At 43.1% G+C, this 22,173-nt stretch overlaps 1 protein-coding gene across 3 annotated transcripts in view; it reads left to right on the forward strand.

The window, feature by feature from the left end:
• homer2 (homer scaffold protein 2) overlaps positions 1 to 22,173 on the forward strand; it is a 37,525-nt gene that overhangs the window by 12,720 nt on the left and 2,632 nt on the right. For 2 of the 3 annotated variants that reach the window (XM_073464301.1, XM_073464300.1), the window contains exons 2-8: positions 1,413 to 1,569; positions 11,041 to 11,172; positions 11,458 to 11,550; positions 12,305 to 12,459; positions 15,376 to 15,532; positions 16,568 to 16,678; positions 20,302 to 20,382. In XM_073464301.1, the coding sequence (XP_073320402.1) occupies positions 1,413 to 1,569; positions 11,041 to 11,172; positions 11,458 to 11,550; positions 12,305 to 12,459; positions 15,376 to 15,532; positions 16,568 to 16,678; positions 20,302 to 20,382 (886 nt within the window). The remainder of the gene's footprint in view (positions 1 to 1,412; positions 1,570 to 11,040; positions 11,173 to 11,457; positions 11,551 to 12,304; positions 12,460 to 15,375; positions 15,533 to 16,567; positions 16,679 to 20,301; positions 20,383 to 22,173) is intronic. The other variant, XM_073464302.1, reaches the window with a different exon arrangement.

Raw genomic sequence — 22,173 nt, forward strand, 5'->3', positions numbered from 1 at the left:
AGTCATGTGATTACAGAGATGATTCAGAGAAGCTCAGCAGAGTTTTCATTATGTTATTATTCCCGAGATGGACGAGGATCCTGTTAACGTAATGTTTCCCAATGCAGTTGTAGTTTGTACTATAAAGATGATTCACCACTGGTTTTAATTTCAGGGTTTTAATTGAAAACATTATTTCACCATTGACATTAATAGCTTTAAATGCCTTTAGTCCTCATGGTTCTCATGTCACTCATTAGTTTGTTGTTGGAAGAACTTTGTTACTGTTTAACTAAAGTTTGAGACGGTCACAGACGTGGCCGGAGGCATTAAGGTTTCAGGTTGTCCGTACGTACGTCCATCAGGCCCATTATTGGTGACGTGATATCTTTTAAACACCTTGAAGGAATTTCTTCAGATTTGGTACAAATGTTCACTTGGACAAAAACCACCTGGCCAGGGTGAGGAAAAGCTCGTGCTTTGGCTTAATACATCAGGTTTTGTGGCCACAAACACGACTGGAAATTGTCCCGAGGTCTCCTCAAAAACATCCAGTGGTTTCACACTTACAAATGTTGAAACTCAGTCTCGACCCGACTCAGTGTCACTATGGTACGTGGCCTATGACACAAGTATTAACGAGTCAGTGGTTTGCACGTTCACTGCCAACATTTTCTCCTGGTGACTGGTCTGAAACAATCGGTGTCAGCCAAACACAAAAACACTAATCGTAATTTCCCAGAGCCAAATGTGTCATCTTCAAATTGCTTCTTTTGTCCAACCAGCAGTCCAAAGACTCTTCATTTACTGTCATAGATGACAAAGACCTGCAGCAAATCTTTAAATTTAAGGAGCTGGAACCAGCTAGTTTCACTGTTTTGACTACAGATCTAACGAGTCCCTGGACAAATATGAAACTGTATGAATGTTCAGAACGAAAACAGCGTCACTTTAAAATATTTGTTTTTCCTCTCGGAGAGTCACAGTGATGTCGGCCTTTTGTTGTTCATTTTGAAGTTTACAAGACGACAGCGACTCTTCTCTTGTTTTGACTGCGTTACCACAAGTAGATAATTGTCTCCAATATATTCGTTGCCCTGGGAAAATCCTCCCTAAGACAACAGATGTGAGTGTGTACACATATATACAAGTGCTCAGTCTCACACAAACACCCAGACGTGTGTTACTGTCACCCATGAGAGGGGAGGTGGTGTTGATGTGCTAATAGCTTTGGGTTTCTGTAAGGATTTAGGGGTTTGTGTTACATTATCACCTGCCCGACTCTCAGGACTCTGCTTCTCTGGAGACGTAGCAGAGTCTCTGCAGAGAACAAAACACACACACATGGAAACTGTGCGTAACTGATCCGCTGTTGCATATAGTGTGTCCTTACCTGCAGCGATCCGTGTCTCATATTGTCCTCTGCTCTCCAGGGAGCAGCCGATCTACACCACCAGGGCCCACGTCTTCCAGATCGACCCGACCACCAAGAAGAACTGGGTCCCTGCCAGCAAACAGGCCGTCACCGTCTCCTATTTTTACGACAGCACGCGCAACAGCTACCGCATCATCAGCGTGGATGGAACCAAGGTATGTAATCAATTCAGAAAGGAGATGACGGGAAACATTACTGCACTCATGAGAGACGGTGCAGACTGAGGGGGAGCACTTAAAGCAGCAACCGAACAAAAGGAATGATGATGCGTCTTAATGTGAGCAGCTCGTTGATCAGCGTCAGTCTAACAACAGATCGTTGGAGAGTTTTGTGCTTCTGATGTGAGGAAATCAGAACATCGCACTGTAACGAGATGATCAGTGTTATTCACATCAACCGGTCAGCGGTTTTAATGGAGCTGAACGTATCTTTGTGTTGTGACAGCGCCGTGTTTGTGCTCTCGTTAAGTTTAGGCACAGAAAACACTTGTTAAAGGTTCGGAAAAGATCAAGTTTTTGGTTAAAATACATGTTGAGCATGTCGAGCAGCGGTCACTGGCTCGGCTGCCTCCTCACCTGTATCCACCGATATGAAAGTCAAGTCACAAACGTGTTAGGTGAACATCATGTGACGCATTTTGTCAGAGTGTCGCTTTGGTACGTAGGCTATGACACTTACTCCCACACTCCACCAGGTCCGTGTTTGGTCCGTGTCCGATCCGCCACGGCATCAATTCAGCACAGAGCGGACAGGAAGTCAGACACCGAAACATCAAAACATCCGGTGAATTTTCAGAATAAAACAACCCGCTTTGACAGCACAAGAATATCAAAAAAGAGACAAATCCAAGCAAGTCCACCCTTCTTCTACTCCTCTGGTTGGGAACACTAACCATTTCTTCCCCTGAAACTACATCGTGCACCTTTTTTAATATATGAGTTTATGAAAGTCTTGAGAACATGAGAACAGAGCAATAACATTAAAGCCGAAATCAAAGTCTGAACATCAGCAAACATCCATTTAAACAAATTAACCAGAGCAGCCAAGAGCTGCATACCTGTCGAGTGGCAATTAAACTCAATTATACTCAATGATCTGTAACTGGCTGTCGTCAACAGACGGCAACAGTCATCGTACTTTAAGGACAGGAGGATGGAGCTTCTAACTGGTGGTGCCAGTGGATCAGCTGTTTGTCCAGTCAAACTACTGTAGACAGATTTTTTTAACTGATTCGACGTTTTTCTTCTGATCTGATCTGTATGTGAACAGTCTCAGTAGTGAAAACGACAGACTCGTTTTACAAAGTGCTTCATTTTGTCATTAAGGTGTGCAGATTAAATCATGCATGTGATAAGGCACCACATGAGTGTGCCTGTATCCCATATTCACACCTTCTCCTGCCATCTTAAAGAGTAGATTATGTGTTTCCATGGCGATCAGAGTCTTCGATGTGTGAAAACTGGAGGAGGGTTATGACAGCGGTTTCTCCCCTCGGCTGACACCGCCGAGGCAATCACCTTTCGCACCGTCTTAAATCACACAGATTACCTGCAGAGGCGAACAGGTCGACGGTAGTTTGGGTCTGTTGATGTCCTCGTTTCGTTTCTCTGTTTGGGGTGAAGGGCCTGTTGAGCTCAACATAGATACATTTTCTGTTTTAAAGGGGCAGTTTGTAAGATATGGGCGATTGCAGGTGAGGTGAGCAGTGAGCAGGAGTTGTGTCCTGAGTTTAAAAATTCAAGAAATGAACTAACGTTAGAGTGTGACGTCGTGTCAAAGACATCTTTGGACTGTGTTGCAGAGATGTCTACTGAAGTGAGCATGCTAACCAGTTGGTAGTGTTGTCACAATACTGCAATTACTAACTTTGAAAAAAGTTTTTCGATACCATGTTGGATACTACAGGGAACATTTTTCATTGGGGGATTTTTATGAAAAGATAAATATAATGAGGCTCGTATAAACAAAAAAAAGCATGTAAGATAAATTACTTTTGACCATATTCAGAAGAGTGGGAGGTGGCGGGCCGACGTAGACACTGCAGTGGTGTGTTTCCACTCTCCATCGGACACAAGAGAGAGCGACAAAGCACAGCTGGTATCCGGATGGATACTGTGGATAATGTGTATTAAAACACGCTCAAATATTCAGTATAGAGGTGTTTTGCACCATCTGACTCAAAATAAAAAGAGCTTCTGACGTGATTTTTAGATCAGGAACACATTTTCATGCACAACTTGAGGCTTTTCAGTCAGATTTTAGGTAAATAAACATCTTTAACACAATTTAAAATGTATTATTTCTCTATTCCTGCGCAGCATTGTTGAGTCAAGCTCCATTACCTTCAAAATAGCTCTCTTCCCACAGCTCCAAACCGGAGAAGCAAGACTCTAATCTGTTATGTCATCAAGCAGCACTTTTGCAGCTATGGCGCTGACAATACTACTTGCATATTTATCTTTCAGATCCCTTTTTATAAAATAATGTTTTCTTTGTACGACTCTGGCTGGATGCATCTGTATGTTCTGTATATCCTGAAGGCCAGGAGTCCTCTCTGCTCTCCCACTCCTGTCATCCTTTGTGCCTTCCCGTCTCTCCGCTCCGCTGTAACCTTGAGTAACAGAGCGGTATGTGTCATAAAATGTCTGCAGGCAGCGGCTATAAGTGAGCTGTGGCGATTTATGAAATAAAATGTTATCTCGGTATGAATAAAGATGACTCCAGCTGATTTCAGTTTTATCCTCCTCTTTTCCAGTTAATTTAAATGAGGCGAAGTGACTCCGGCATGAGCAAAGTAACCGTGAGCGTCGAAACGTTGAGTCATATCAAATAAATGTTAAATATAGTTTCTAGTTTGTACACTAGCTGCAAGGGAGACAGGTCTTGTCCAGAAGAATAGTCTGTGCTGCTGCACACAGTAACTATGACAGACCGTCACTTTATATTCGTCCATCCGTGATGGCACGGCAACTCGCTGAGGATGATACGGCAAGTCGAGGAGCGTATCAGCACTTTTGACTCTTCGCTCCTCCTGCATCTCATACAGCCATGTACCAACAGCTATGACAACACTGTGAAGGGTTTGCTTGCAGTACTTTATGAATTATTCCAAGTGTGATAACTTCCTGAGCCAACGTGGGAAAAAAAACAACTTTCTGCTCCTCTCTTGGAATATTTTCTTTGCTCATATTTTTCTCTCCTACATCCTGCTGTCTCTCTTTAACCTATTTTCCCCCCTAATTTCTTACCATTTCTCCCCCAGCTGGTGTCCAAAATTAACATTTTGACTCATGTGCTGAGAGCCGGTGAGCTTAAAGACACCTTTCTGTCTCCTCAATTATGCTAGTGAGCTTGTTAAATCTGTTTCTGACGGGTACGTTTGCCAGATCTTCTATTTGTAACTACCGTAATACAGCCAACAAAGTTTCTCTGCGTTGGTACCACTGGACATGAAGGTGACATGTTTTCCCAACGCTTCAGAATCCAGTACTCGCCGCCCACTTCGAAGTTGGAGTTTAAATCAAACTCCTGCATACAAGTCGTCAAGCAATCCTCCATTAGGATCATGATGCACACACCAGTGTTGGTCTCCAACATCAGCAAGTTCAGTGTTGTGCAGCGTATCAAGGACTAACTTCTTCCAATCCAAAGGCTGCTGCATCAGCTGACTGTAAAGACTTACCCCCAGATTCCATCGGCATTGAGTTACGGCTGCGATACGGTCGCCGGAGCTGCTGTTCTGGGCAATGCTCGTGTTTCCATCGGCTGTGCATTCACTTGTGGGTTATTCCCGGTTCGTTTCATGGATTTTCTCGAAAAGTAATACACACTGAAACTTCTACAGGACCTTGCAAAATCCTATAGCTGTACTCCAAATCCTTTTTTAAGCTTGGCCCTCTGAACTAAATGTCTTTGTGTGTGTGTGTATTCTCAGCCTCAGCAGTCTTTCATTTTTCACTGGATTGGGTTGAAATTGTGTCCTGAACATCCAAAAAACACTAAGAAAGATTTGCAACATGTGTTCAGGACCATTTTCAACCCAATCCAGTGAAAAATGAGATATTGGTGAGGCTGAGAATAAACACACAAAGAATCAACATGAAGTTTTTTTTTCAAGAAAATCCATGACATGAAGTGGTGAGTTGGTAATGACCCTTCTGTGCAGCCTGCAGGAGCATTTTCTTTTTAAGATTAGAGCCTAAATAATACAGTTAATACTTCTGAATTTTATATTAGTCAGCCTTTTATGATTATATAAAGGACAAGGGCCAGCTCAGTCACAGTATAATTCGTAGATCTTTTGTGAAGTTTGTGCGGAAATGCAGAAAACCTGCCCTCAGTTTACCCCCGACTCCAGCTCAGCTAACCCCCCTCCTCCGTCAGGAAACCAAACCTGCGTCACTGCCACCAGGGAACACTGTGTTTTTTATCAGTTCTTAATATATGGTGAGATAATGTGCATCAGGTCATCAGAGTGGTTGGCAGACGCACAGAAAAATATTTAACATTTCCTCGTCCTCATCACACCTCTGCTTGATGAGCAATCCCAGTTTTTTTCCTTTTCTCTGCCTGCTCTGACGAGAGGACACGGCGACCATCATCTCGTCTTTCTCTGGCTGCGTTTCAGTCCCAACACGGCTGCCAGATCCTCCTGTTCATCATCATCATGACCGTCCTTCGCTGCCCATTTGTCAGCATTATTTTTGATGTATATCCTTCCAAAACTCGGCTCAGCTGGACCTCACTGAAATCTGCGAGTGTGGACGACAGTAGATGAGTGAGGAGCTACTGTCGACCCATTTATCTTCTCAACATGAAAATATTCAGGTTTCAGAGTATCATGTTTCAACCCTTCAGCACATGTGAGTCGAGGGCTTTGGCTCATAGATAACCCAGACATTTGAATTTTCATCTTCCTAAAAAAGCTCCCACGCAGCTATGACAAAAACTTTCTGACGTTCGGTTCTTGACAACTGATCACAGCTCTGTTCCCCATCGATGCTCCCCTCTCCCATGTTCTGCATCTGCTGCTGCTTTACTGACGCTGCAGATTCTGCGCGCTCTGCAGACGACACATAATCAGCCGAGGAAGATTTTTTCCAACAACCTCCCGGCTGTCTCTGAGTTTCTGCCTGACCCTCAGGCCATTGGCCCGCCGAGCTTCGCTCTGCGCCTCCTGTGCCACTTGATCCTCAGCCCGGCTCTCCACCGGCACAGCTGCCAGCGTCACTCCGCCCTCCCTCCCTCCCTCCCTCTGTTGCACCCTCCCACTCAGACGCACACTCATACGTGCCAGCATACAGTCACAGGGCCCACGAAGATGTGGGCCAACCAGGTCATCCTGTTACTGTAGCACAGAGATCATTAGCTGGGTTTCCACATCGGGTGTCTTTATCTTCTTTTATCTTTTGATAACCATCGTACAGGATCAATAACCTGTTCAGAGTCGTTATGCGTCAGGCTGAGCAGTACTCTGTAGTTTTAGGGAAGACATTTTAATCAGAAGAGAAAAATCTTCATTGACTGATTTTAAAAATAAATACAAATGTTATGCTTAAACAAACTCGATAAACAAACTCTTTGTTTTCATGACTGAGTGAACAATCTGACATTTAAGGACAACACAGTTTCATACTATTTTACTTATGTGGCGGACCCTGCCACCTTTCTAGCTTCAAACAGTGTTCTGGGACCTTATTTTCCTCTGAGAACAGCTTGTTTACTCACCTACGGAAAAAATGAATATTTCAGAGTTTGTGTTATTACCTCATTAATATTGTAAATATTAAAATTCTGAGTTTGAATTTCTTCTTCGAAACTACACAGAGCCCCTTAAAACAAAATACTGGACCGAAATCAACATTCCTGCTGATCTGAGAGGCCGATGAGAGGAGCATTAACTGTGTGTACAACCTCTGGCTACATGGTTTTCTTATGTTGCAATAACAGATTACAATTCCTCTTTAAAGTCGATCATGATTATTGATTATTATTGTCATTATCGTCCAGCCCAGTCCAGTTGTGAGTGCTAACGTTTGAGCTTTTTAGTGAGCTTCAGGTGTTCAGACACAGTCTTTATGGGCAAGTCTTGCCACGCGGCAGCCATCTTGCAGTTATTTTGGACTAACGAGACCAAAATGAACGGGGAGAGTGAATCGGTGACTGTCCCAAAATAAAGTATAAGCCCCATTTTCCCACGGGTTATACTTTCACGACACCAACTTCTTTTACAGCTCAACACAGAACGCCACGATGTGACGTTAGTTTAATGTCTAATCTTTGAATAACATCACCTTTTCTCTGTAATCCGGTGCGTTAGCTCGATACTCTCCTCTTCCATGCTTATCGGAAGTCTGTCTGAGCCGCACCGAATCTACTGAAGCTGTTGAATCTCGCAAGTGATTGGCTGGGATATGAGTCACACAACCAGCATCTCCGGAGTTATGGACTTTTCTATTCAAAATGCATTAAATGGCCCGTCTCTCTCCATACTGTCTCTGGTTCGGAGCGGGACACTGATACAGGCTTTAGGTTTCATTATTCTGTTACGCGCTGCAGACGGAGGCGGCAGGTTCAGTTACTTGCTGCAGCTTTACTTTGATCCTCTCCACCTATCTACTCTCATCTTCACCTGTTTCATTTTGACGCATTAGTTTTCTGCAGGTTCTGGTCCTGCTCTTCGTTCCTCACCTGTTGCAGATGTTTACTTTCAGTTTGTATCATGACTCAATCTGAACCACCAGCACTCACTACATTATAAACAGGCCTCTACTCTATGAGGCAGACTCGCAGACCTTGCAGACGTCTGATTTTACTGAGGTGGAAGTCCACCGCACACTCACTTCTCATAAATCACAGACACTCCTTCTTACGCACATGTTGAGGGGTCGGTGTTGCTGCTGAGTAACTGATTTGATTAAGTGTTTGTAATTACACGTGCTTATTTGTGTACCTATGGTGGTCTGTTGTGTGAATTTTATTTGGTTTCATTCAGTATCAGCTGACCAACATGTGCAAATTTTGTGTTTGTTCTATTTTTTTATTTTCTTGTTGTGTGTCGCTGAAAATTCATAAACAAATTTGATTTTTCTGTCTTAAAATGAAGCAACTCAGGCCTAGCAGAGCAGTAACGTGCAGGTAAACTGCCTCAGCTCAGTGTCGGCTTGAATTTGTCTGTTTTTAAAGAGGTACAATTTCAAGCAGAAGTTTTAGGAATGATGTGTAGAGAAGGATCCGACAGGGTTTCCATCAAACACAGGAGATGGATTTGCAATTTGGACTCTGACTGGCTGATTAACGACACAAGGTACTCTGATTATTCGTGTGTGATCAGTATCAGGAAACAATTTATTTTGATTCATATATTCGAGTTTGAGTGTTTGAACAGTTGGTTACGTATGTTCACCATCTGTTTACCTTTTTTGCTTTTGCCTTATCCTGCCGCAGCGGCCCAGTTTCTCCACAATGATCATTAAAGTTTCATCTTATCTTAACACTTCTCTGTGAGCTCTGTTAAATATTCACTCAGCTGCTTCAGATGAGACATGAGAGTGTTGTTCAGACTTTTTGTCCTGGCTCCTCTGCCGAGGAAATTGGGTAACATTTGTTTTGATGAAGCCGCTGAAGGAGACTGTTCATTTTTAAATCAGATCCCCGGCACCTCGGAAAAATTGCTACTCTCCGTCTAAGCTGCAGGAACGCAGCCTGAATCGGAGGTTTTCAACATGATAAAGGTCTTTTTTTGTGTGACGATCTCTGTCTTTAGGAGCCATTAGCGGTGCTCTGAATGGGGACACAAACGTCTAAGAGGGTATTGATCACAGTCTAATGCGCTCATTCTGCTCGCTCACTCTGCTTTTTAGGTGTCTGTGTGTCCAGTAATGATGCAGCGTAAAGTGCTTTAACACCTCAGCCACTGAAAAAGATGGAGAGGGAGACGGTGGGGGCGTAGAAAAGGACACGAGTCTGTCAGCAGTTTGAATTCTCGGATCCTGTGTTCAGAGCCATGTTGCTATGAAACAAGGGCTGCACTGTGATTAAACTGTCTTCTATTGTTCCTTAATTGTCGGGGTAATTTGCATGTGCTGTGTTTTTTATAAGTTCTCTTATATCTTGGCAGTGGGTAGACCGGGTTTGTGTACATGCAGACTTGTAAATTAAAGCTGCTTGTGTTTACCGTTCATACAGGACGAGACACACACTCGTACAGCGACGCAGTAAACACACGGATCAGTGCAGCACGGGCTGGTTTTTGAAGCATCTGTTGGTTTCCACCGTCACCGGTGACAATTTTAGACTGCAGCAGATGTTTTCTGGCAGCTGATTTACTGCAGAGCCACAACAGGTGACCGTTGCAAATATGGATATTGTAATTTGACTACTTAGAGGTTAGTGGGTCAGCAGTCACATAATACAGAGTGTGTGTCTGGTTGAGTCAGTGTTTTAATTCTTTAAACGTTTTGGGTGAGCAAATCTTTATTCGTAAGTGTGAAACCATGACAAACGCTTTTCCTCTACGTCTAAATATATATATGTCTTTTATATAAACATTGTCTCACTGTCAATCATAGCAGGGAAGTAACGAAGTACAAATACTTTAAACTGTACTCAAGTCGATTTTTCAGGTGTCTGTACTACAAATATCTGAACTTTCTCCTCCTCACATTTTCAAAACAGCCTCGTTACTTTAGTTTGATGCATTTGAGGGGAATTATGGATTATTGTTATTTGACGTCATCGCACGCCGCCTTCCCAACACCACAAGACCGATGTCGACCTATCGGTGCACATCACGCACGGCAGACGTAGCGAGACGAAGCAACATAAAAGACGTCAGTGTCTCGTATCTGCAGAGATTTTCTTATTTTCTCACTTTGTTGCTGCTCGGGACGCTTTACCAACCCAAAATGTGGCTATTTGACGTCCTGGGAATGAGACTCAACAATCAACTATCTTTTGTGGTGCGTTCAGGAACAGCTGGGACAAATCCTATTGATTCTACCTTTAACTTTAATAGTCTTTGAATTATATTAATATGACGTGAGCTTCAGTTAGCTTTGACCACAAATGTCCTTCAGAGGGAGACTTTTTACTTTTACACAAAACAACAAAAACCATCACAACCAGCCTGACACTGAAATTTCACAATCTGCGCACGTTTCATTTAATTTCTCTGCTTCTAATGTATAAATGTGTTTCCCTCCTATAGAGGATACAGAGAGTAATAATTACTCGTTTAGTAGTTATTAAAGATTGCTTTGTGTTGTGCTGTGGAGGCTCTCAGACATGAATCTGACTCTTTTTGATGAAGTGAATCATTCTCAGAAAAAACATAATAAATATGCCAAATGTAATGAAACTGGTCAGTGTGGGCACGGTGTGAGACATGGGCCGGGCGTCAGAGATTAACTCTGGTATGAATGGAGTAACAATAGAGGATTGTCCTCTGTTAACTCAAAAGGGACCATTCATCATGTGAATGCAGCCGTGAGTCTTGGCTAAACGAGGAACAGTTTTCAAAACCGAGCAGCAGAACTACGCTGGAAGTCTCCACATCTGTGTTGATTCAGCAGTATGATCTCCAACATGGCAGGGGAAATGAATGATTGTTGTTTTTGTGTTAACAGGTGATCATCAACAGCACCATCACACCCAACATGACGTTCACCAAGACGTCGCAGAAGTTCGGTCAGTGGGCGGACAGCAGGGCCAACACCGTGTTCGGACTGGGCTTCTCTTCGGAGCAGCAGCTGGCCAAGGTGAGAGGAAACATCTCTGCAGCGTCACGCGACGTCACGAAAAGCTCAGAGAAAAATGTATCTGTCTTAAAACTGAGTGTGATTTGAACATCTGAGGGGGAAATGAAGCAATCAGAGAAGGATTTAAGAGAATATCTGGCTCTTAAATCCTCACTATCACTAGATAATTGGCTCCATTACCTCCCAAAGCGTTTTTAAAAAGGAGCTTCACTGCGTTATGACATTTCAGCTTGTATTGTCATGAATCATTGCAGCTTTTCCTCAACATCTCTCTCATGTTTTCAGTTCGCTGAGAAGTTCCAGGAGGTAAAAGATGCAGCCAAGCTCGCGAGGGACAAGTCTCAAGAGAAGGTGGAGACGTTGAGTAATCACTCACAGGTAAATGTTCTCTCTCTGCTGTCTGACGGTCTCGTTCAGTACAACACCGCTGCTGTCTAATGGTCTCCTCTACAGTCACTGTCGGCCTCTACAGAAAGAAAACGAGCAGCACTCCAGAGAAAATGATATAAATGGGAACATTTCAGAACCAAAGGGTGCAGATCCTGTGTTCAGAGACGGCTTCTGACGTCAAGTAGTTCAAATATTCATATGAAGCTTGTGAAATCATTCATGTAACAGTGTAACGGGCACAAATACATCAGAGTATCTTACAATAACAGATTACAGATGCTTGTTTTTCAAATGTAAAAAGACTGGTGTGAGGAAACGTAAAGTAATTTGTTGAAAAATGGGGAATAAACAGAATTGATCGGAGGTGCTGTAGATGTTGAGGTAGATCAAGCGTTACCGCCTGGTCACCGGCTGCCAGCCTCGCTCTGTGCCTGTGCCGACTCCAGATGGCAGGAATCGGACTCAACTCTGAGACACACGAAGCTGCTGGGCCATATGACATGATGAATACTGGCAACAGCTTTTCTCACCCTGCCGCTGTCATAGCTGACGTGTCCGAGGTGTTTACAGTGCTTCACCCAAAAGGAGCCCAGGGGCCCTTTTTTTCTTCCCCTCAAAGTCGGAGCTGATTTATGAGACACATTTTAACCCATCAGACCTTTTTTTAGAGAGCTTTGACCGAATCAAAACCTGCCCTGAAACATAACATGTCTCTCTCCCTCTGCTCCCCCTCCACCACCAGCAGGACCAGGACCAGGAGTCTGGACGTGAGACGCCCTCCACCAACCAGGCGTCCAGCATTAATGGAACAGACGATGAGAAGATCTCTCACGTCGGTCCAGAAGCTGCCGTGCTGAAGAGCGAGAACGAACGTCTGAAGAGTGCCGTGGAGCAGAGGTGAGGTTTCATTTCACGCAAACGGCAAAACCTCTTTAATGAAACGTACTTTTAATTTGTATCGTATAAAACTTCATTCAAACTCAACAGAAAAACACTGTTCCAACACTCGCTAACTCGTGATTTGGTCAAAATAAATCCTTAATCCACCGTGTGGTGTGAAAATAATCTGTCTCTCCACCCTGCGGCTTCCTTCCAGTCGTCCTTCTCGCTTCTCTTACGGTGGATTAAGCATTTATTTAAACTGAAAACCAGCAGATATTTTTTTTTACCAGTGGGAAGATGAACAATTATAGTTTTGGTGAGTTTTGTTTGCAAATGAATTTAATCTTGATTGTAACACATCGAGGCTCGGAGTGAGCTATTGATTTAAAGTGACACAGTAGGCCTACGGCGACATGTAAGTTTTAGACACGTTCACATTTTAACGATTATTACGAAACTTAATGTTTCCATTTTGTAGAAGTTGCAAAACAGTCAAAACTGTGAAATGTTTTGTAGCTGTAAAAGTCTAACTGTTGCCTGGATACAAGAGAAGCGAGAGTGAGCAGAGTGATGCTGGATTTCATCTCCGTTACAGATTTGCTAGATATGAGCTATTACCAACATAACTACATGTGATCTACCAGCCTCCTTTTCATATTAATCTCTTTTATTCAACAGTTAAACAACAGCAACTGTGATCGAGACACATAAACACACTGTTTCTAAGCCCAGCTGTTTTCTCTTCACCTATTTTCTGCACAAAAATTACAATTCACATAAAGTAGTCTGCAGCAGGTGATGACGTGTGAACGGTATAAACATCTCCTGGTTATTTGAATCTGAACTAATCATGACTGTCAGAGGAGTCGTGCACCAACGCTGCACTGTGATGGTACAGATCCAATCACAACGCTCGGTCAGAATCAAATACGCTACACTTAAAAACCTGCTTATTTACCAGCTTTCATCCACACAGTCATTAAAAAGAAGCTGACGTGAAAGTGCAGTACGAGAACAGTCCACTCCAGCCTCACTTTTTTGCTGCCGGGGTGATATCATGTCCTCAAACAGCTCAGAAATCATCCGATCTAATCTGAAGAGTGACGCTTGCTCCACTCCACCATTTTATTTAACTGGCCTTTATAATCCAGATGTGCGTGAGTGAGTTTATAAATCCTATAATTGAATGAAACACCAGATGTGCTTCCAGATGGGATTAAACTGACCTCAGGGCGTCAGAGTCAACTAAAACTACAGCGAGTACCTTTTCTAGCTAGAATTCGTCCTGGGCAGCAACAAAAACATCAGCGACATGTTTGATCCAGATGGGATGAAAGAACCTGAGGTGAAGAAAGGACTAATTAGCAGAACCTCCTCTGAAAACACTGAAGAATAATGAACATCTGCACGAGTGGTAACACTTCATTATACAGGTCGACTCATTTCCCTCGAAAGTCGCTGATGTATAATCATTTATTCCTGAGAAGATTCTTGCACAGGTCAGTGTGATTGGGCACTAATCATCAGGAGTGTCAGTACACAGCTTGTAAAACAAGCCTGCAGGGAAGTGCGATTCATCAATATACTGCAAAATGTAGCGTGACGTATCTCCGCCTTACAAACTGCACACAGTATGCATGTGTAGTTAGTTGTTGCTCATAGAAACAAAGGAACCCTGAGGAGCTGAAATCAACTTTACCGTTTTTATTCAACACTCCTTTTCCATGTACCAAACACAATATTTTTCTTTTTTGTGCAAGCGTCAGGATTTCTAGGTGACTTTCGTGGTCTTGAAATAAAATCCAGAGTCCTCTTTGTGTGAGACCGAGACGAGACCTTCAGACCAGAACTGATCTGGAGCGCTACAACACGACCCTGAAGTGTTGACGTTCATCTCTTTATGAGGTTTAGTGTTTTATGCTACAAGGAGCTCTCGGTGTATTACGCTGCCTCTCCTGCGTAATCATTTTTATAGTTGGAAGCTTTCTTGACTAAAATGTTGGATATTGTATAATTATTTAAATCTAATAATCTTTCTCCACTTCAGGATATAAACAAAGTGTAAAGCGTTTACATCTGAGCTCTGAAGAAGGCGCAGAAACGTTATTATACTTATTTGTTCTTTTTTTAGCCGAAGAATATTTACTTTGGTTTACATCGACCAGTTCAATTACAGAAACTCCTCTGGACATCTAACTAAACTATATCAAACTTATAATTATCACAAACGTGGAAACATCAGAGGGGAACTTTCCGGAAACTACCAACCTGTAAAATAAAACTTGACTTAACACTGACTAAACATCGTAACCACAGAGAAGATATCCGTTTCTTAGCGGTGCGTCGAGCTGACACGTATCGTTACACGTTCTCCAGTTCGTGGCTGTGAAACACAGTCGGCTCCACCATCGTTCTCGTCTCTGCTGGCTCTGTTTTTCATGCCTTCACGAGGCTCTGGGATTTTGTTTTTTCAGGGAAGTGTGTCACAGCAGCGAAACAGCCGAGGACTGCAGAATGCTGCGGTGCAAGTCTGTCCACATTTGATGGAGAGCAGCACACTTCAACCCGGCCATGCATACGGAAGGGAACAGCCATGCATACGAAATACACATCACAGCCTCTCCATTGATAAGTTGATAACATACACTGAGAAGATACCAAACTGTGAGGTGGTGTGTGTCACGGCTGCAGCTCGTTAGACCTCTGAGACTTTTCCCACTTATTTCTTTTCTTTAATGGGCTAAATATCTCCTGACAGTGTGATGTACATCACAGCTAATTAAAAAGTCATGACTGGAAGGATTTTGATGCATTATGTGTCATGTCAGTGGGCAGGAGCCCTCGGCATTTCAACACTAACCTGTCTAAAATTTTCCTTCCCATTAATATCTCTCCTCCTGGATCTCTCTCTCTCTCGTTTCTCTCTGACAGCAACACCAACGCCAAGAAGTGGGAAACAGAGCTGCAGACTTTAAGAGAAAATAATGCCAGGCTGGTGGACGCACTGCAGGAGTCCTCAGCTAATGTAGAGAGCTGGAAGAAGCAACTTAGTGCCTGTAAGGAAGAGAGTGACACACTCAGGGAAAAGGTAAAATACAGCCACGCACTCAAGTTTAAAAATGTACAAAAAGCCATTAATAATCCTGCTGGCGGAAAAGGTGACTGGTTTAAAAAAACACGTTTGCTCTTTTATAAAAGGAACAAAAGAGCGCCACGCCGCCTCTGAATGAACACATTCATAGTTTGGGTGATGTGTTAGTTAAATCCTTACAGACGGGCTCTCCAGTTTCTCAGCGAGCAGAGTACTGTACATGTTATTAGCTCCTGTGTTCGCTGCACCAGCGTCCACTAAAAATAGAAGCATTTTAGTTTCATAATCAATGTGGGCTGTTACTGCAGCTGGGCTGCTGTTGCAATCATACACTCTGTAACAACCTGCAAGTTTGTCTGAAGGCATTTACCCATCAAGTCTGTTTTGTATGTGTTTTTTTTTTTAAACCCGTCACCTGATAAAAAACCTTGCACTCTGAGTCCGGCGCGTTTATTTTTGTATTTATTACTCTTGTGTTTCTTTCACTTCCTGAAAAAGTTAAATTAAAAAACTGGATCCATCCACTCCTGAAAACAAGAGCACAGAAAGTTTCACCTGCTGATAAAAGATCATGGGCCGTTGTCAGTGACCATGATCTTGACAGATTTCTGTTAATCACACTTGATCACACTGTTTTGTCACACTACGGTGGCTCTGAACAGTCAAACAACCCTCTAAACAACAGAAAATCTGCTGGCGGACGAAATCTCCCGAGTCGTTTTGTAAACATGATGACGCAACATGTTGTTGTATTTATTTTTAAACGTGCGGCAATATCAGATGACAAAAACAGACTCCGTGTCAAAGGTCTTGATTGTCAGCTGTAGTATTAGTGTCAGTTTTCAAGGAGATTATAACACAAAACATTTTCCACAAATACAAAGATTCAAGTCGTTTAAATTGAAAACTGAATCAAATCAGGGATTGAGAGAATCATGACATAATTAAATAATAATATAAAATCTACAAATATGCAAAAATAATTGACATTTTTCATAAACCTCCTCTCCGTTTTCTTCGCTCTCTGTGCAGATCGCGGAGCTGGAAGCTCAGTGTAAAGAAGCCGATCAGGAGAAGCAGAAAAACGCCCAGCTGAGTGTCCGAGTGCAGGAGCTGGAGGCCGAGCTGCGGGACAAAGAGCAGGTGAGACGTTTGTCTTGAGACGACGAGGCCGATGTTGAGAGCTCATCTTCTTTCTGACACAGGTGGTGTTTTACTGTGAGAGTTTACGGTTCACTGGGTTCCTGTCATCATTTCTACATCAAAGAAATCAGGCCCGACACTCTCCGTCCTCTCCGTCCTCTCCTGAAGTGACAGATCTGCTTCGATCTTCATTTCAGACTTTTCTCTGCACACCGGCTCTTCTCTCGCCTCTTGTTCTCACACAGTAGCACTCCTCTCCCTCAGGAGGTGATTATACCTCTATGGAAGTGACAGTTTCGTTGTGGGTTCTTGGGTTTTGTATGGATCAATTTTTTTATTTTCGCTTGCTCGGCTAAACCCAGACCTTCACACTGCCCATTGTTGCTTCTCCCCCTTCAATTTCCTCGTTTTAGACTTCCTGTGCTGCTTATTTTGTTTAAATTACTCAGTAATTTGTCCTGTTCTGGTGCAGATGAAGTCTGCTGTGAAAGTGGTCAGACCGGGGGGATATAAATTCATCCACTGACTTTGTCTCTGGTCAGAGCAGCAGGGAATTTTGGCACAAATACCATTAGCGGCCTCGCCTTATGTCTCCTGCATCACTCATCCATAATCCAAACTAGCTGACTGTGGGCTCAGCGGGGCCTAATGGTGTTGTTATTTCTGATGAGGACGAGCCACACAGTCTTTTGACCTTTTTCTCGTCGCTGGTTAAACACCAATTCTGTGTGCAGACAAATGATTAAGGACCGACTTCAGGAAATATCTGACGGCCTCGGTAACCTTATGAAAGGGAGGCGCATTCGGCCACGCGTGACGCAAAGGGAAAGATAAACAGAACAGATTCAGTTTCTACGAGAGGAAACAAACCCAAACTGACACGGGTCAAACATATTATCTCCTTCGTTAATATCGTAATATGGTCATAACCAGTTAAATTGTATTTGTTTGCTTGAGCTCACGAGTTATTTCTGTCACAACAACGAACTTCGTTTCCCCAAAATAACGACATAATTAATTCAAGATCACATTAAAGCAGTGACAGCTGATGGATGACTTGTGCAGGCAGGTGATCCTTTTTCTGCATTTGTTTTGTGCTTTTATGCTTTTAATCTAAATTAGTTTTTAATTGAATAGAAAACAATGAATGTAACGTTGTCACTTCAGTGGCTCCTTACAAAGCCTCAGCTACTATCTCATGATAATGACTAAAATAACTCGTTGTCTCAGGAAAACAAAGTTCGTCATCTGGACATCTTGACAAAATGATCTCATCATCTTGTGAAAACAACAGCTGTTATCTCGAGATAATGATATAAATAACAATAACGGACAATAATAACTGTGAAAACAAAGTTTGTTATCACGAGTTGTTGACAAAATGATCTCGTTATCTCGTGATAACGACATAGATGACTCTTATTTCACGGTGGAGGCTGAGGACAGAAGCTCTGCAGTCTGGTGTTACGGCACTAAAACAAACTTTGACTTGTTTAGTACGTGAGCAGATCTTAACGTGACATGAAGAATGAGACTTTCCTCGTCTCTCGGCTGCTACACGAGCCTTTGTTTATTGCTGCTGGACTGTGGATTTCTTTGTGAAGGACTCGGGTCGGATTTTCCCCGACAGTCCAAAGGATGCGACTTTGTGCACGTTAACAGAGAAGCATCTGTAGCTAACGTTAGCTGAGGAATGGAGTCCGCTAACATAAAGTAACGACCGGCCTCCAGCACAACACAGAAGGTCCACAGGGCCTCTTTAAGTTCTGAGAGAAGAAACCTGAGGTGACGTCTTCATCAGGACATCATCAGTTAATCTGCAGAATATTTTCCTCATTTTATGGTTTCATCATTAAAACACTAGAAAATAACATCAGTTCCTCGAGCTTAAAGTGACGTCATCAAATGTTTTGTCCAGCTTTTCACCTCGAACCATCACGTGCTGCAGCTTTGCTTGAAAAAATGACTTAAAGGTAATAAGCGATAATAGTTCCTGATTGTTAATCTTACTTATTTAGTCTGAAGAAATCAGAACTCAAAGATATTTGAGCCAACATTTGATACTTCGTCTGGATAAACAACTAATCCTCAAATATGTTGTTGATTAATTTGCTGTTATTGTCGTTAAGTTTGATCTTAAAGCTGTTCGTTAAAGTGCTGCAAAGTAAAGACATTTATAGCCGCTCTGCGTAAAGACCCTCTTAAATTCCCCCGAGGTAAAACTGTGTCTGGGATATTCTAGTTTAGCACCTGAGTATTTATAGAACGTATAAATCTTCCAGAGCGGTATGTCTTACACAACAACAGGAAGGAAGCGGTTCAAAGAGCCGGAGCTGATTTTTTCAAAAGATTATAAGCAAAGAAGCGCGTGTCCTCTGGAGGCTTCAGCGTCGTCATCTCGCTGCAGCACCGACCGAAGGGTTCATGCAGGAGGAGGTCTCGTTGTCTGCAGAGCTCTGATACAGCAGACGGCCCTCTGAGGCTCGTCCGCCGAGTGACTCACCGCCTTCTAGAAACTCGCACACTCACACTCAACTCCTCCAATTAAACAAAAAACAACAAGAAAAACAAAACGTGCCTGTGAATTATTAAGCATTCACTGTGGTGTTGACCTCAGCGCTGCCCAGCCGCGAACCGACAGAGCAAAGCTGCTGCAGGTGACTACAAAGACCCGGCCAATTACTGCTTGGCGTGGAAGTGCTGCAGGCGATAACGGATGCTGTGTGTGTGTGTGTGTGTGTGTGTGTGTGTGTGTGTGTGTGTGTGTGTGTGTGTGTGTGTGTGTGTGCGTGTGTGTGTGTGCGTCTCAAAGCAGAAGAGAAGAAGAAGTTTTCAGAGTGATAATAGATTTTTAATTAAGAAGCAAACAAACTGTAATCGTTCCTGTTGATGTTTTTTTCTTTCTTCATCTTTACGTTGCTCTGTGTTTTCCTCACCTGCTTCGTGTTGATTATAGCTCCTGTATTTATAGCAGACGATTAACTGCGACATCTTAAAAACATGACTCATGACTGCGTGTTGAGCTTTCATAGAGCTGCAACAATTAAGCGTTTGCTGTTTTTGTCGAGTGTTAAATTAATCGCCGATTAAGTTGATTCTGTGATTCAGAATCTGATTTTAGCTTCTTGAGTGTGAAGATTTTTGGTTTCTTTCCTCTCTGACAGTAAACTGAATGTCTCTGGGTTGTGGACAAAACAAGACATTTAATGACGTCGTCTTGGACATTTTCTGACATTTTAGAAGAAGCAAAAGCTGATGGATTAATAAAGAAAATGATCTGCAATGAAACTAATTTAGTTGCAGCCCTAAACTGTAGCACCGAGTATCAAACTGTCAATCAGCAGACATAAAGTCCATGATCCATACTTTTCTTTACGTCCTCGTTAATCAGATAGTTTCTGATTTGAATCGTTGTTTTGTCGGTTTTTGTATTTTATTAATGCTGCTGTTTTACTGTGAAGCTCCAGAAATGTTTTGTGGACTGAAACTTCACCTGACTTTCCATCAGCATGACTGTGAGGAGATAATGACAACATTTTCTAACATGTTATATCTCGATTATCTGGATGTATATTTCATTTTCTTTCCTTAACTGTTTTGTGATTCTTGTATTTTTTTCCCAGGAGCTGGAGAACCTGAGGAAGCAGGCAGAGATAATCCCTCAGCTCATGGCAGAGTGCGAGAGCATCACCACAAAACTGCAGGTATGTTTTTTTTAAAGCACTCAGAAATCCTCACAAACCAAACATTTCTCCCGGGTGTGATTTACCTCGGAGTATAAAAGCAGAGAGTCGGTACAGCTCACACGTGAGGACACGATGTCTGTCGCAGCGAGGTGAGGCTGCCTCTGAGGCCTGAGCAGCGCTTTCAGTCGAAGGTAAAGAACGAGCGTTCCTGCTCGTCGCTGTGCCTGAGGGCTGGTGACACAACATTCCTGTCACGTGTCTCGCTAACGCACACTGTGGTTACTGTATCTATTAATAAAGGTCCGTCCCTGGTACAACTCTGAGTGGATTATTGCCTCTTTGAAAAGGTTTCCTTCCTTTCTCCTCATCTGAGGAACAGAGATAATACATCTCTGTCACGGCTTATTATCTTCCTCACGGTGCAGATCTGATCAGTTGTGCTCTCTACAAAAACAGCCACCGTTGTTTTTGAGTCTTTCTGTAGGAGTGTGTCCGTGAGGTTGAGTTGGGCGTGAGAATCTGCTGTTTTTTTAAAAGCAACACTGATTCACACCTGTCTCTTTGTACCAGAGAGCACCTGTTGTTCAAGGCTGATCCCTCATTGAGTAATATCAGACTCTCTGTAGAACCAGAAGTGCCAGGCTTTGGAGGATGACTGTACACGTCGGGAGTGCCAAGGCTGACATGAGCGGCATTGATAGTGACGCTCATCACGCCCCGTTCAGGCTGACTCAGAGCGGGATTTTATCATCCAGGCTGTCATGCATGTGCCTCCTCTCCAGCCGGGCAGAGGGGAGTAAAACCAACAGTGGCATGCCTGAAGTTCTTGTGTTCACAAAGCTCGACTGCCTGGTTTTTGTTTCTGCAACAGCCAGCTGGATGAATGACAGTGACAACAGAACCGGCTGAAGCAGGAGTTTTATCTGAGCAGCCATCCAAACTGAGGAGAGTCACAGACAATGGGATGTCTCGAATACCTCGGTGGATCCACGAGGCCCGAAAATGAAAACTCAACCTCGGCCCGTTCTGTCGAAAGCGACTTTTTCCAGCTGCGGCTGATTTTTGAAAAACCCAATCCATTTATTCTGCCTCTGTGTTTGTGTTAATGGCTCCTCTCTATTTAAAGACGACACCCCACATGGAGATCAGGTTTTAGGAGTCAGCTGGAGGATACGGTCATGCAGGCGCAACACCCTTTTAGCACTCCTATTTTAAACCCCTCCCTTCAATGGTATCCACGGCATTAATGTGTCACTGCTGTCGCCTGCTCGTCCGACACTCTTTAATCCTCCCACAGGAAGAAACTGTATGTTTCCTGTTTGTAAAGCCCAGTTTTCAGCCCTGATGATGTAAATCATGATGTTTTTTTTTTTAAAGCTTTTTGCAAATTAAAAACTGGAGGCCAGTTAACTGCTTTTATCTCATGTTTCGACTGTAGCTGCGAGACGCTCGGCCTTTTGGTTTGGCATTTAAGATTAAGTGAAAAGAACGCACCTGCGCTGCTTCATCAGCTGTGACACCTCTCTTAAAGGGACAGTTCATCCCAAAATCAAAAAATACATACATTCCTTCTAACCTGTCGTGCTGTTTATCCATCTAGACTGTTTTGTTGCGGGTTTTGGAGATATTGGCTGAGATATCCGAGATGTCCGTCTTCTCTTGAATACAGGATGTAAACATTAGTGGCGTCCTCCTCTGCTGAGCTGTACCTTTAGCGAGCTAGCATCTTGTCCATGAGTAGATGCAGCTTCCTTCGACGCCGCTCAGTCTGTGGATTATCTTGAGTTAACGGGTCATGATTTTTTTTTT

The sequence above is a fragment of the Pagrus major genome, chromosome 4 (assembly GCF_040436345.1).
Source record: "Pagrus major chromosome 4, Pma_NU_1.0".
In the NCBI taxonomy this organism is placed as follows: domain Eukaryota; kingdom Metazoa; phylum Chordata; class Actinopteri; order Spariformes; family Sparidae; genus Pagrus; species Pagrus major.